The 16,003-nt window shown below is 43.5% G+C and overlaps 1 protein-coding gene across 1 annotated transcript in view; it reads right to left on the bottom strand.

Annotated features, from left to right (window-relative positions):
- Positions 1–3,191: 3,191 nt before the first annotated feature.
- Positions 3,192–16,003, bottom strand: part of LOC144770900 (sulfotransferase 6B1-like) — a 202,126-nt gene continuing 189,314 nt past the window's right edge. The window contains exons 6-7 of the mRNA XM_078655692.1: positions 9,935–10,091; positions 3,192–3,455 (exon numbers count right to left, since the gene is read on the bottom strand). Coding sequence (XP_078511818.1) covers positions 3,325–3,455; positions 9,935–10,091 — 288 coding nt within the window. The 3' untranslated portion in view covers positions 3,192–3,324. The remainder of the gene's footprint in view (positions 3,456–9,934; positions 10,092–16,003) is intronic.

The raw sequence follows: 16,003 nt of genomic DNA, 5'->3' as shown, positions 1-16,003 counted from the left end.
TCAGCAGTGGATTGCGGGTGCGCGATATATAGTTAGTGCAACTAACTATATATGGAATTTCAATGGTTTTGTGTGAGTAAAATAAGGTTTTCTAAATGCTAATTCCTAACTATATATGGTCTATAACCTATGGTTTTTTCAGTGAATTTTCAAGGTTTTGTAAATGCTAATTCCTAACTATATATGGTCTATAACCTATGGTTTTTTCTGTGAATATATATATATATATATATATATCGCTGCTCCCAAGCACGCCAAATAGCGAGTCACTTCTTCAGACGGGTGCTGTGACGCGGTGGCGTACCGCGAAATTAATAAATGCTCGATAATCCTCTCCAAGTCCTTAAACAGCACTCACTGGAAATTTCAGCATAGCGGGTTTTATTGCCAAGACAGACGCGTTTCGGGAAATTTCCCTTCCTCTGTGTCTGACACAAAATGACTTTGGTGCTCCGAAATTCAGAATTCAGCCGACAATAGGAAAGCTTTTTCATACGGTAACTGTTATGATTAGAAAATGATATACGGTGGTTCCCCTTTGGGTTATGTCTGACACATTGTGGTAAACACCTAGGGCCTTATTTATGAAGGCCTTGCGCCGCCGGTGCGTCACTTTTAACATGGGAAAAAGTGACGCACCGGCGGCGCAAGGCCTTCATAAATAAGGCCCCTAATCCTGATTGTAAAAAGTAGTCGAAATGTTATCAAAGAGACCTCTCGTAGTGTGCGTGTCATGGGCACGAGAATAGCGAGATAACACCAACAGATGACGATCAGGTTTTTTGTCGATTCAGGCATCTGTGGTGCTAGTGTTGTAAATCTGTTTGGTTATGGGATCAATGAATTGTCTTTCTGTGTTCAAACTTAAATTTAGAGCGGTGCTCCTCTAAACCTGAGCTGCAGCCAGGTGGGGTGAAGTGCTATCACCACTACAAATGGGTGAGTGGCTTAAATTAGTAATATCAATATGTACGAAATGATTATGATATACAGTGATGTTCATTATGATACACTGACTACATGAATGTGTCTTGAATGTGACATAATTCTGTTAATTTGTCTTCTGTCTTAATTTCCATGCTTCTCCTGTGGCTGTCGTGTCTACAACATGATACGGCAATAGTATGTTGTGGAGTATGAAACCTGAACATTGCAGGTGATATTGATTTTAATTCTCACTTGATAAGCAGTAGTTACCAACAGGTCCTGAAGAAAGCATAGGAACTATTCCATTCTAATGCTGAAACATGTCGACCAATATTGCTTACAGATATTTTGTTAAATCTGTATTTGCACTGTGTTTTTAAAATTTGGACAATTGAGAGATATCATTAAATTCAACAATCTACTCAGAGGATCCAATTTTATCTTTAATCACATTTATTGTTTTTCACTCATTTATGCACTGCTTATTCAGTAACCACAAATACATGTACATTCTTTGGAAATATCACCCTTCTTGATAACACATTCTTTGAAGAACTACACATAGCCTTGATAACATCAGTAGGCTGTGTTGTGTTGTCATGTCTCCTGGGCAAGGAGAACCCAAATGATGTTAAAAAGGGCGGTACAGAACGGTTACTTATGGGAATATTTGCCCATGTACTTGAGTCTTAACTCGGTAGATACATGTGACACTTGTTTGCATTTTTTTGGGTATCCACTGCTTTATTTGTATTCTGTTGAGGCCTGTGTCCACAGTTGAGTCATATGGTTATTTGACCCCTAGATACTGTTTGTGTTAGGAATATTGTAGATTGGGTTATGTATCTAGTTTGGATCGTTAAACTCACCCTTGGACCCTCCTATTAATTGGTTTGTTTTTGTGCTCCGAAATGAGCACCAAAGTCGGCAGCTCTGGCCGTCAGACCACATCCTCTCCCCACTTTGGTATCGTTTTTACAGAGCCAGCTTCCTACAGTTACATAGAGTAAAACTTTAGTCACCTATAGAAACGTACCTTCTTGATATTCTTGACTCGATATTTTGTCTCACAATAACTCTGGTTCCGCTATTCTGTCTAAACACTGCGGGGCATATTACCAAGCAATAGCGATAATTATCGCTATTGCTTGGTTAGAGACAAAATTTTACCGCTGAGCTGCGGCGATTTTTACCGCAGATAAACCTTGCTATTACCAAGGTTTATCGCAACTGCGATAAAAAACGGCCGCAATGCACGAATATTGCTGAAAAGTCAGCGATATTCATGCATTACCGAGCTAATGCTCTTAGCCATGTTATCCACCTCCCGTTGGATAACATGGCTAAGAACTGCTCCGGGCAGGTGTTAGCTTTTGGAGATATTCGCGCTTAGCGCGAATATCTCCAAAAGTTGGTAATAAGAGATAGCGATGTTAGCGACTGTTTCCAGTCGCTAACATCTTGGCACGTCTACTTTGCATGTCATTAGTGATAAATATCACTGACATGCAAAGCGGGCCCAAGATGGTCGCTATCTCCTGCTAGCTGTCACTAACTGGTGTTAGCGACAGCTAGGTAATAGGGAGATAATTTTATCTCCGCTTTCTTGGCTTTTAAAGCCAAAAAAGGGGAGATAAACCCCCTTGATAATATGCCCCTGCATTCCATAAACACGAGAGGTTCTACCTTGGTGCAACAACAATTCCATCCTGGGGTATGTGTCAACACTTTGCAGACTTTGCAAACTGCAGCTGAACTGAGAAAAATCCTGCAAAACCCACTCTGAGGCAAAGATTCCTAATTTAAAAACATTTTGACTAATGGGGCCTCAAATTAAGCCCTTGTGCTGAGCATTCCCCGATATCACTAGATTCTCTGGATAAAAAGGTGTGATGTCATGAGAAGTTGACAAACTTTGAAACACAGAAGAAGAGAACGTGTGTAAACTTTTCAGGTGATAAATAATGTAAACTTTGCTTAGCCCTGGTTTGATGCCGCAGAATCCCACAGAGGTTCGCACCAGAAGCCACCACTCTCTAGAGAAGGCGCTGGACAAGCAGAGAGGCTGTGACGAGTGAACCCAAGACCACCGAGCTCTGCTTGACTGTTATCAAGGGCCAGCAGCCCACCCGAACCCCAGAAGCACCCTAGCTTAAAGGAGTCAGACACTGGATTCTTGAGAACAAGGTTTTATTTTCCTATTGAAATAGTTTTCAAAGTAAACGTCGAGGATTTCAAATTAATAATAAAATAAGTACAGGAGATGCATTCTCAAAAATGTATTTATTCACAAAAGCAGTGGTGTCAGATTTAAAATAATTCTCCACTCAGATCTTGTAATTGAGGCTGGGCGTGGTTTCTGACTGATGATGTCACGGGCAGGGTTGAAATGAACTTTTAGCTCTTGCAGTGAATTTTATAATTCATTATTTCTCCAAGTTTGGTTCCTCCTAAACACTCTTCGAACTTTGCATCCATCTCCCGGCTTTGAGCTTCAGAGAAATAGTTTTTCCAGTCTCCGACATCACCTGTGCGGGAAAAACAATCAATCAATATTACCTATTGATAAGGGTACTTGCATCACTCAGTAACAGCAGACATGGGATACACACAGGGTTGTTTCACCAGGGGCTAAAACTGAAATATTCTACACGTCTGGTGCTTTTTCTGGTAAAACAGATACTTATTGTAAATGTCCTATTTAATGTCAATGACGTGACAAGAACTCATTTTGAAGAAAACACAAAACTCCAGACTGCCAGCCCCAGGGCTCCAGACAGGGGGACCGCCATTTTCATAAGTTTCCAAACTAAGTAACCCTCTTTTCCTTGTAAAATGTGGAACTCGACACAAAACACAGGAGAAATGGGACAAGGGGGTAAATAAATGGCACAAGAAAACAGTGACGGGGTAAAAGGGGCATTAGAGTGGGGACAGAGAAGAGGCTATAGGTTGAGACATTAGGGTATAGTTAGGGGAAAGGTTTGAGGGTTGGATGACGCGCACTGTACTGGTCCTAGCGTCTTGCTCTAGAGGTACTGGAGTATAGACACGGATACTAGGGTATAGGGATTTGGGTATACGCAGGGTTTGAGTTGCTAAAGTATAGGCAGAGGTAGAGGAACTACAGGACAGACACAGGTTGAGGCACCAGGATATATGAGCAATGAAACACTACTAAAGTGTAGGCAAGTGTAGGAGTATTAGGGTGCAGCAAGGGGCAGAAGTACTAGGGACGGGGTAGCCTGAGGCACACTACGGTGCGGGTGGAGATACTGGGGTACGGGAGCAGTTAGAGAGAGGTCAAGGGGGTGTACATTTAGTAGGGTTTGGGCAGAGGTAGAGGTACTAGGGGATAGACAGGATTAAAGGTACCAGGGTATAGGCAGTGATAGCTGTACTAGGGTATTGTCAGGAGTAGTGGTAAGAGGGTACCTGGTAAACGTATGTAATGTGAAGTCATGAGTGGAAGTAGGGTGTAGTAAAGGGCAGAGGTACCGGGGTATAGGCAATGAGAGGGGTCCTAGGGTATTGTCGGGAGTTGTGGTACTAAGGGACATGGGCACAGGTAAAGGTACCTCAAGTGTAGTCAAGGGTGGAAGTAGGGTGTAGTAAAGGGCCGGGGTACGTGGGTATAGTAAGTGATAGAAGTACTAGAGTATCACCAGGAGGTGTGGTATTGTGATAAATGGTACAGGTAAAAGCATCTAAAGTATAACCATTGGTGGAAGTAGGGTGTAGGAAAGGGTGGAGGCATCAGGGGATAGGAAGGGATTAAAGTACCAGGGTATAGGCAGTGATAGAGGTACTAGCATATTGTCAGGAGTTGGGGTACTAGGGTACATGGCAAAGGTGAAGGTATCTAAATTGTAGCCATGAGTGGAAGTAGGGTGTAGTAAAGGGCGGAGGTACCGGGGTATAGGCAATGATAAGAGTAGTAGGGTATTGTCAGGAGTTGTGGTACTAGGATAAACGACACAGCTAAAGGTATCTAGAGTGTAGTCATGGGTGGGAGTAGGGTGTAGTAAAGGGTGGAGGTACAGGATACAGGTTGCACAAGAGATACTAGGGCTTTGTTGCAGATTCTGGATACAGGAGAAGAGGTATAGTGTCAAGGGTAGCTAGAGTTAGTAGGGTATGCTCAAAGGTAGAGGTACTATTGTGTAGGCAGGGGCTAAGGTACTAGGGTAGGGGCATTAAGATTCTGTAGTAGGGTATAGGTAAGGATAGATATACTAGGTTATAGGGAAGAGTAGAGGTACTAGAATATATGGATGGGGTAAAGGTACAAAAGGGTAGTCACTGGTAGAAGTACTTAGGGTGTTATAAGGGGCAGAAGTATTTGGATATAGGTAGCACAGGGCATACTTGTGGGTGGGTAGATTGTAGGAGAGTAGGGTCTGCTATCCTATGGTCACCCCAAATTTTTGCTTTTTGCTTCACTGCTTTTCGACTACTGAGGCTGTGGGCCTGCTAACCAGACCCCCAGCCTGCTGTTCTCTCTCTAAATTATAATACATGTGCTATAGGTACATACCACAATTGGAAATGGACTCCTTGTCAGCCCCTGTACCATGCACTATAGGTGCTCAGGGCATAGGTGCCACCAAGGCCTACCAGGGGCTGCAGCATATCTTTTGCCACCCCTGGCTGGTTCCTAAATTGACACAACTGGCTGATCACTCAGCTGGGGCAAGTTGGTGTAATCACCTCTTGCTTAGGTATAGTATACCTATACCTAAACCTATATCTGGACACATATAAACCTGTGAGCCACTCCTATGGAAGGCCTCATCAATCCTGGAGGCAGAGTGCGTGGTTTAATGTGAGATGGAGCTCTAGCATGAGCTGAGCCTGTCTGCAGCTGTCGGGAACAACTCCCTAAGCTGTTTCAGGATAAGGCCATACCATATACTATTAAGTGCATTATAATCCTCGCGGTTATATAGCCACTTTGGTTTGGCTTTATCAAAACATGTCGTGTAAGGTGTCATACGATTTGGAATACTATCCCCTCGCCAGTCCTGGCGACGGGGATAGCATTCCACCCCTCTAGAGGGAGAAGACATGTTACTTTACTGAAATGCGGTTAATTTCTAAAAGAGCCTCAGATCCACAAAATGGATGTTTCTGCCACAGACACAAGTCTGACCCCCTGAAGCTGACCGAAACTCAGCCAAAGGGGCCTGGACAAAGGGTTTCCTGTCGCAGGGAGGTGTCACACCCCCCCAGACAGGAGATAGTGGATTGTAGCAGGGAGGTTTGAAAGAAACCAGACACTGCTTGGGGTGCACAAGGCTGCCCCTTGCATAATCCGGCCAAACCGGTTCTGGGGCACTCCAGCCCCTGTCCCAGTGCAGCCTGGATCAAAGGAAGGGGGTGTATCCACCCACTTCCTGGGTCCCACCCATAGGAGGGGACCTAGCAGGTAATCCAGCCCCCCAGATTCGAATAAGAGTGGGAGCAGTGCCAATGCACTTCAGATTATCCTGATGAAACTTAAGAAACAAAACTCTGGACCCTTCGACATCCTACTCAACGTAGAAGACTGAAGAATCTCCCTTGTGGTCAAGGAGTGACCAACCTGTGCAAACAGGCACCATCCAGCACCTCGACGTCTGCTTTGTTGCAGTTCCTGCCGGTACTCGAGCAACAGAGATCAACGAGATCAAGCTTGCCTGCCTTCCAACAGCCCGATCCACAGTCCCTGCAGAGCTGAGACCCGTGGAGGCGACCGGAAGCGTGGGGCACGCCATCTTGAAAAGACCACGAGACGCTGACCGTGCAGCCCACGAGTGACCCTCAAAGCTGTACAACGGGGTTTGAGAAGCCCCAACCCTGAGCCAGTCTTGCACCGAAGTTCACCCCTCTACCCTCGACGAGTGCTGCGTGGGGCCCTTCTGCTTCTTTTGGCTCAACGCGTTGGCCCAGTCACTTGCCAGCTGGCTTGTGGCCCCTGTGCCGACAAAACTTGAAATACGACTTGTGATTCTGGTTGCTCCAGATTTGCACCAGCTCCCCTGAAAAGGAGCCCCCACTCTGACCCTCCTGGACCGAGTGAGAAGCAATCTTCCAGTTCCGCGTGGATTGCTTTTGCCAAGTGTTGTTTGCTCCAATCTTGAAGCCGACAGCGCCGACGGCAAGAGCCTGCGTGGAACAGATTGTGACCCGCTCCTGGACATCGTAGATGCCCCAGAGCCCACGTGACAGCGGAGAGAAGCTCCTCGACAACCACCTGATTGCGCCCGACATTGCCTGGTTCCGTCCTGGTTCCACCCTGGTCACTGCTGAGTGACCCAGACTCTGTCCCCTCTGCTTTCAGGTACTTTTCGACTTGGGTCCACCCTTGGACCCCACCGGACACTTCTCCTTCACCTCGCCTGCAGCCCTTGCAGCTTCAAGCACCAAGAACCTGCGTGACGAAACCCAACTCAACTTCGATCCTGTGCACCCGCTTCCTGTGGGTGAGGTAACATTGCAACGCCGGTGTTCCCACACTGGTACACACCTCTAGGGTCTGTGTCTAAAGTTTTGTCTTCCTAGGTTCAGCGGAAGTGTCCTTAAACTCTATTTGTGTAACTTGTATGCACCATTGGTTAACATTGGTACATGCTTGTGTTTTCAGCACTGCACCCGAATCCCGCGTTTTTTTCCCGACTTCAGCATTGCTTGTCCTGACTGCTCCCAGCGATTCCCTAGGCCCTAGGCCTAACCACTGATCGATTGGTATCTCTTATACCATTTTTTTAGTATATGGTTTGAGTGGCCCCTCGCCCTCATCCAAAATTGTGCAACTTTGTATGTTATACTGTGCTTTTGATTTAACGCTTGTGCCCCTTTGTTCATTAAGAATACTGGGGATTGTTTTTAGTAATAAATACATATATTTTTATAATATATACTTGTGTGGTGTCCTTTCATTTGGTATTACAGGATTGTGATTGGTAAAACAGCTCGCTTAACACGACCTCTTAAGTTAAGCCTTTAGGCTGCTTGGTCCATGCTACCCCTAGGATAGCTTGTCTAACAAGGTTGACTTACAACCAGACACCATAAGGGATTGTTTGGACTGATACAAGGTGGTTCCAGAATTGGAAACATCATATATCAGGCCAACTTCTCACAGTAGATACACTGGGATAAAGGAGCAAGGGCACACGTTTGAGGGTACAATGATTTTGTGGTAGATAGAGTGGGGTAGAAGTACTAGGGTACAGGCAAAGGCTGAGGTACAAAGGTATAACCAGAGAGGGAGGTGCTGGGATATATGGGCTGGGGATAGGGTGCTAAAGTGTAGTCAAGAGTACAAATATCAGGGTATCAGCAGGGCTTTAGGTTCCCGGGTATAGGCAGAGTAAGAGGTACTAGCGCTCAAGAGATTGGTTGGGAATTAAAGGGTAGGTAGATTTAGTAGGTACAGGTAGAGCTAGGATATCAGAAGGGAGAAAGGCACAAGGGTATCAGCAGCAACAGACGACATAGGTAAAGAAAAAATACAGTTGAGTGAGAGGAGGCAGGACCTAGGATAGGAATAGGGGTAAAGAGAGAGAAGAGGGCAATGGTGTGTAATGTTGGTGTGTGGCACGAGGGTGGAGCGAGGGTTTAAGAATGAGGGTTTTCAGAATGGTGGTGGGTGATGCCATGTTGGAGAGTCGAGAGGGGTTTGAAGCCACTGGTGTTGTGTACTGTACCCGCACCACAGCAGTCCTTCTTCCTGGCAGTGTTTCCACGGGTCCAGAAGTGTACTGAAGACTTCCTGTCTGAGGTCATTCTTTTAAACAAAGCTGTTTCTTTCAAGTGGTGAGATGCTTCGAGAGGCATGCTTTTGAAGTGCACAGATGCACTGCCATCCTGACCCTGGCTCCAGATGAACTATAGGGAGTATGTAGCCCTTTGTGTGGAGACAGGACACAGCCTATTCAAGTGTAACCGGGGCTGGGCCCAACTCCTCCCTACCATCCTGCTAGTGACGGCCAATCGAGTCACACCTTAGCTCCCAATTGTGTGTGGCTGTCTAGGAGGAATACACAAAGCCCAACTTTGTCCCATCCACAGTCATGTGACCCAGAGACAGGCTGCAGGCACCAAATGGCTAAGGCAAGAAAATGACAACTTTCTAAAAGGGACATTTTCAGAATTGCAATTTAAAATATGACTTCACCATAAGTAAGCATTTTAAATTATTATTCCAGAGACACAAAAATGAAGGAGATACCTGTTCCCATTTGTAAATTACACTTATAAAATGTAATGAGGTAATTCCAATGTTGTCCTATGGGAGAGGTAGGCCTTGCTGTAGTGAAAAAGAATTATAAAGTTTACATGTCCTACCAGGATATGTAAAACTTAAAAGTACGTGTCCAACTTTGTAAATACACTGGGCCCGATTCACAGAAGTAACTTAAGACAAAATCCTAAACGTACTACCATTTTGGTATTCACAGAAGGCACTTACTCATTTTGGTATTCACAGAAGGCACTTACTCATTTTGGTATTCACAGAAGTTAGGAGTCCTAACTTTAGGACTCCTAAATGCCTTCTGTGAATACTGAAAGTCTTAAAGTTAGGATTTTTCTCAGCTAAGGAGTAGTAAATTTAGAAGTCCTAACTTTACTACTCCTAAATTGACCCATCTGACCCTGTGCCTCATGGGAACAGTCCAGCCCGAACTGCCAAGCTGAGCCTTCCCTGGACCGGAAACAAGCTTCCGAGGACTGATTTCTGGCATTTCAGCCGTCTTCAGCCCGGCTTGCTTGAATCCAGTGGCAAAGTGAGCAAAGGACTCACGTCTGAGCATACAAAGTGGTACAAAAGGGGGTGGTGATGGACGGAGCATCTGAACCAATCAAACACTCACACCCAGTCAACGGATCTGGGTTTAATCCATCACCATTCTCTAGCCCACTCTGCCACCCCTTTTGTACCGCTTGGTTCTGAACCTAAGCACGATGAAAACCCCATCGACCAAGGTACCATTTGTGATTAAAAAGATATTTGCAAACGTACCTTTTCGAAAAACATGGGAGCCCAAGATTCCATGTGTCTCTGGGGACTTTCCTTTCATGGCTTTGAAGTGGCCTCGTTCGGTGATTAATTGCATTTGCTCTTCAGTCAGATTTATCTCAAAAAAGTTGTCTATCTTCTTAACTGCCGCAGCCAGATCCTGGAATGAGAAAAGAGCCGGCCTTAAAACTTCCGTTCCTCACCGGTCGCTCTAGTAGACACAAGGCCTCTTTGAAGTGTCATTGGATGCCACCCAAAGACAGAGTTTAGCTATCTGTTTTCAAAGACCTATTGTGTACAATTCCAATACTTTGAGTATGCTTTTGATCTTCCCATTGCTTATTATTTGTTTACTTTCTTGTCAATCTCATTATCATGCTTCTTATTCAATGGCTTTCCTTCCTTTCCCTGTGTTTGTGCCTTCCCTAGAGGATAGCTTCATTACCAGCCTTTTGATTGGAAGATGTATATCCTTCCAAGGCGGAAAACAACTATTACAACGCAGCTGTTGCAACGCAACTGCCTTTACAACGCAGTCATTACAACACATGTTACTACAATGCATGCCATTACAACGCATACCATTACAACGCATGCCATTACAACGCATTATAAGATAAATAATGGAGATTTTTTAGTTTTAGGGTGGGTATGGGTTTTGGGGTACATGGTAATAGTAATTTTCACCCCTACACTATCCAACACTTTCCCTACTGTTGTCCTCACTGAAGTGGGAATAGTAATTTTTACCCCTACACTATCCAACACTTACCCCACTGTTACCCTAAAAGTATTATGCGTTATAATGGTATGCGTTAAAGAAAGAGGTGATTGAGAATCTGATTCTAGATTTAAAAACGGCTGAGCGTGAATTAATTACAATAATCCGTACTAATAATGACAGCCAGACGGCACAGACAAAGGTCGCCTGCTGTAAGGCTAAGATTAATGGTGTGTGGAGTGAGGATATAGCAATTCAGTATAAAATAAATAAAACTGAAAGGTATGAGTATGGAGAAGCTGTGGGACGATGTCTTGCTCAAAGACTACGAGGTCGTCAAGTATCTCAAAGAATTGAGGGCCTGTTGGACAACCAGGGCCATTTAGCAGCCTATATAGAAGGCATTATGGAGATATTCCAGCAATATTATACAAAGTTATATACTCAAGATGTTGTACCTCAAGGTGTGATCGAACAATATTTGTCTAGTATAGATTTGCCCGTGCTGGACGGTATAATAAGAGGAGTTAGAGGCACCCATTACTTTGGCGGAATTTAAGGCTGCGCTTATGGATGTGGCATCTGGAAAAGCAGCCGGACCGGACAAATTACCTTTAGAGCTGTACCGCATTTTGTTTCCGGTAATACAAGATGATATGCTAGCCATTTTCAATGCGGCACAGTCTGGTCACCCCCCCCCCTTCCTGGGACGATGCTAATATAATTGTTTTTAAGAAAAAAGATAAGCCCAGTGAACTGGTTGGCTCTTATCGGCCCATATCTTTAATCAACGCTGACGCCAAGATATATTCTAAAATCTTGGCAACACGGCTGTTGCAGATCGTCCCCTTTTTAGTGTCTCGCCATCAACATGGCTTTTTACCAGGCAGAAGTACTACTAATCACTTGCATAGAATGGTGGCCGTGCTTGATTATGCTGCAGTATTTCAAAAAAACATCGGCTTAATTTTTTTAGGTGCCGAAAAGGCGCTCGACCGTGTCGCCTGGGCTTTTCTTTGGACTGTTATGTCCAAAATGGGATTCGGACCTCGGTTCTTGCTCTCTCTCCAAATTATGTACAAACGACCCAGGGCGAAGATGTGTGTGATGGGCCAGGAATCTGCACATGTGTATATCAAACATGGCACAAGGCAGGGCTGCCCATGCTCACCGCTATTGTTTGCGATGTATATCGAGCCCTTGTTGCTTATTCTGGAAACTTCACAGAATATACAATCAATGGTGGTAGAGAATCATAGTGTGCGTGTCTTAGCCTATGCTGACGACATAGCAATCGTTACATCTGATCCGGAGCAAGCACTATTGGAAATTGAGCATGTGACCTCTGAGTTTGGAAAATCGTCTGGTTGTAAGTTAAATCTTTTAAAGACCCAGGTCATTTGTACTTTAGGTCTATGCCCCGATGAGACGTGAGTGACTCAAGAGGCCCGTTATTTGGGGATCAAGATTAGGCTGTCCCTTCAAGAAATTGTCACAGTCAACTGGGCGGATATAATAGGCTCAGTCAAAAGGCAACTTGAAAAGGTGGAATGCTTACATTTATCTTTGGTTGGGCGACGGAATGTATTGAAGATGTGCATTCTACCCCGGGTACTCTATTACTTCCGGACAGTACCATTAGAATTGTCACATAAGCAATTAGCGACCCTTCAATCTATTACAGACAGGTTTATATCGGGATGGAAGAAAGCCCGTCGGGTTTCCAAATACATGACGCTACCACTTTCCAGAGGAGGATGGGGGTGCCTAATTTTGCATTTTATTATTTAGCTTGCCTTCTACAAAATATTGACAGTTTGGTCACTGGGGGCGAGACAAGGATGTTCGAAACTCCCAATATATATCTGATGTTACTCGGGGATCATTCATGACATTTACTGCTTAAATTTCTCGAGCAGAGTTATTACAAAAAGACTAGATTTAAGACCGTACTTGCTGCATTCAAAGGACTGAGATGGGTGCGCAAGCTTATGTCTTTTAATAGAATTAATTATTATACTCCACTTGACTCCACAGAACTATTTCCAATGATCTTTTGGGATGCCAGGATGAAAATATGGTATGAGAACGGGATTCGACGGGTTGGGGAAATTTTTGAGCAAGGTATCATGTTTTTGTTTACGGAGTTAAGGGATAAATATGCAATACCGCAGAATGATTTTTTCAAATACTTGCAATTACGGGATTTTTTTTCCAAACATTCTGAAATAACTCCCATCGCTGCTAATGATTTATATGATTCTATGTTTAAACATGCGAGGATTGGGACCCTATACAATATTTCGCTCGCAACACAACATGATGACCTAGTAGCACATGACGCAAAATGGTGTATTAGGTGTAATAGTGCCGGCGCGTTTGTTCAAGAATCTATCGATCTTGCCTCTTACAGTCATTTTGTCGGCTAATCTACGATCCCAGCACTATAAAACCGTATTCACCCCATACTATACACCCGCCCATATGATGAAGTGGGGAATTGCTTTAGATTCTATACACCGCCGGCTGATATAGTTCATATATTTTATGATTGTAATAAGCTAGCATCTTTTTTTCTATCCATTGAACAGTTTCTTTCGCATCTTACTAATGTACATGTTACGATATCTAAAGAGATGTTGATGCTTGGGTTATGTCGCAATGCCCATTTATGCCAATTGTATTACCCTTATAGATTTTTTTTGACTTTATGACCATGGCAGTAGCTCGTCTATGTATCGCTTCAATGTGACTTAAAACAGAGGCACCCTCATACGAAATGTGGCGAGCGAAGTTCTATAATGTTTTCTATACAGAATTTAATCTTTATCGCCTCAAGTCATTGAAGAAAAAACAGTTAGGGATTCAGATTTGGTAGCCCATGATTCAGCACATGGCGGATTAATAACTATATCTGTGTGGTGTTGCTCTGCTTATTCTTTTTTTACCATTGTCATCTTTCTGTTCTTGTTTTATTTTATTCTTACAGCATGATGAATATGTTGTTATCTATGTAAGTTGTAAAATCTTTTTGTGTTACCGCTCTGAACTGAACAATAAATACTTAAAAAAATAAATAAATAAATAATGGTATGCGTTATAAAGGTATGCATTGTAATGGTAGTTTTAAAAAATGCGTTGTAATGGCATGCGTTGTAAAATCATACGATGTAATGGTAGTTGCGATGTAAAAACAGCGTCGTAAAGGCATGTGTTGTAATTGTTTGTGTTGTAACGTCATATATTCTTCCATCAGTGAACAACTTTTTTCTTTTTCTATGAGCCCTGCATGGGAGTGCACGTGTTTTCTTGCTCTCTCTCCTGAGTGCTGCTTCCCTCCTCTCATCTCCTTTCCTTACGCCCACTGTACTGCTCCCCACCTTCCCAGTTCATCCCTTAAATCACAGCAACAGACATATTGTTGCCAGGAGTGACTAAAGATCAGATTTCATTGGGTTTGGTTTGTTTTATTTCCTGCCTTCCAAGTGTTGCTGGAAAGCCAGGCCTCTGCCCACAAAGGCAGTATTTCTTGAGGTGGGGCATACCTCTGGACTCATCCTGCTTGTGTTGGAGGCCGAAGATGTACTCAGAGTGAGTGAAAGGATGTATCTTCTCCCGGCGGCCCATAAATGCTCTCTCTGGGCTGCTGGAGAGCGCCAAGCATTTTCCTAAAAATTCTGTAACTTCTCAGACAGCTGTTATGTTCTCCTAACTACTTAAAACTAATCCAGTGTGTTAATTCTTATCTGGGTCACGGGCAACAGGCTTTTTAAAATCTCCCTAAAATTAAAAAAAATAAACTATGCTGTGTACAAAGATTGAAAAAAGTGACTTCAGGGTTCTGTTTGGGGATACCTCACGATATCTTTTTGCTCTTCCTTAACTTCTTTAACTTTTAAAAAGACACGCTTTACAAACAAGTATTGGCAAAGCCAATAGCTTAGCTCTTGCATTACTGAAGTGAGGTATATTGGCTTTTGTTACATTCCTCAAATTGTAATTGAATTTTATTGCATATTTCTTCTATATCTATGCCTATGTTGTGCTGGGCTTGTTAACCCTGGCAAGCACCTTGTTTATGTTTAGATAGGATTCTGAGCGGCAGATTTACAATATCTAGCGCATCCCTGCATATCAGCAGGGATGCACGCCAGTTATTGTGCGTCACGGCTCCGCCACCATGGATGTGCTGCATTTACAATGCGGCGCACCATGGGGCAAAAATGGACAGATGCGTGAAGCATGTGCTGCCGTAAAGGCGGTGCATTGCTGGAATTGCGTCGCAAGCGCAAAGCAGCTCCAGCAATGCTCGGAGATGCCCTTTCCTTAGAATCCTGCATCAATCCTTACGCCTGCTTCAAGCAGGTGCCGGGTTTTGATGCAGCATGGCCTTAAAAGTGACTGAGTGAAATCTTATACCCTTAATCGTCAACTGTGAGTATGTGTTATTATCATGACAGAAGATGTTTCATAACTGTTTTCAAAGTTATCAGGGCAAGACATTTTGTGATACGGTTCTTGAGCGCCATCTGATGGAGTGATAACAAAACTGTTCTCTTTCCCCAGCCCTTAATCAGTATTAACAAGAACTAGCATTCTAGAATGGTGTTTTGTTTTGTGTGATGATGTCATTTGGAGATTTGAGACATCTTTGACTGGAAAATCATTAAAGTGCAAGAAGGATTGTGTGTAGAGAAACATAAGCTACTTACAACAACCAACATAACAGGGCAGGGACACTCAATCCACTAAAATCACTGCGGAAGAGGAAGATACTTTAACCGAAAGTGATGTCATGTGATATTTTACAGTGATGGTGTTAATGAAAGTGGCATCAGACAAACTGTGCACTTGTTGACATCAGCAGAAGAGGATAACTACATCCTACAGCCAATGTTTAAAACCCATGACTTATGGAAGCAGATTTAGTACCACAGCGTTCATCTCACACCCATTTATTTATTTATTCATTTATTTGAAAGGTTTTATATAGCGCTGGCTAGACCCGAAGGTATCAGAGCACTTTACATGAGTATCAGACCATAGTTGCAGGTTACATCATTAAAAAGGTGACGCAGTTATTAGAGCATAGCTACATAGTTACATGTTAGGTCGAGACAAACAATAAGGACATTGTAGTAATGGGCATATCCCTTTAAGATATGCTAGAATCAGAATTGAAAGTAGGTCATAAGAATATCTATCATACAACTGGAAACACTAGAATGTTATGGTTCAGTCTTCAGCAATTCCCCACTGAGCTGCATGCACTTTGTACTCAGCTTCTTCAATAAAGCTACAAGATTACTTCTTACATTTAAGTGTCATTTACTACACTAAGGGGCCTACTA

The sequence above is a fragment of the Lissotriton helveticus genome, chromosome 7, assembly GCF_964261635.1.
Source record: "Lissotriton helveticus chromosome 7, aLisHel1.1, whole genome shotgun sequence".
NCBI classification, from domain to species: Eukaryota; Metazoa; Chordata; class Amphibia; order Caudata; family Salamandridae; genus Lissotriton; species Lissotriton helveticus.
Note: the sequence above shows the minus strand (reverse complement) of the source record. Positions and strands in the feature narration are given on the sequence as shown.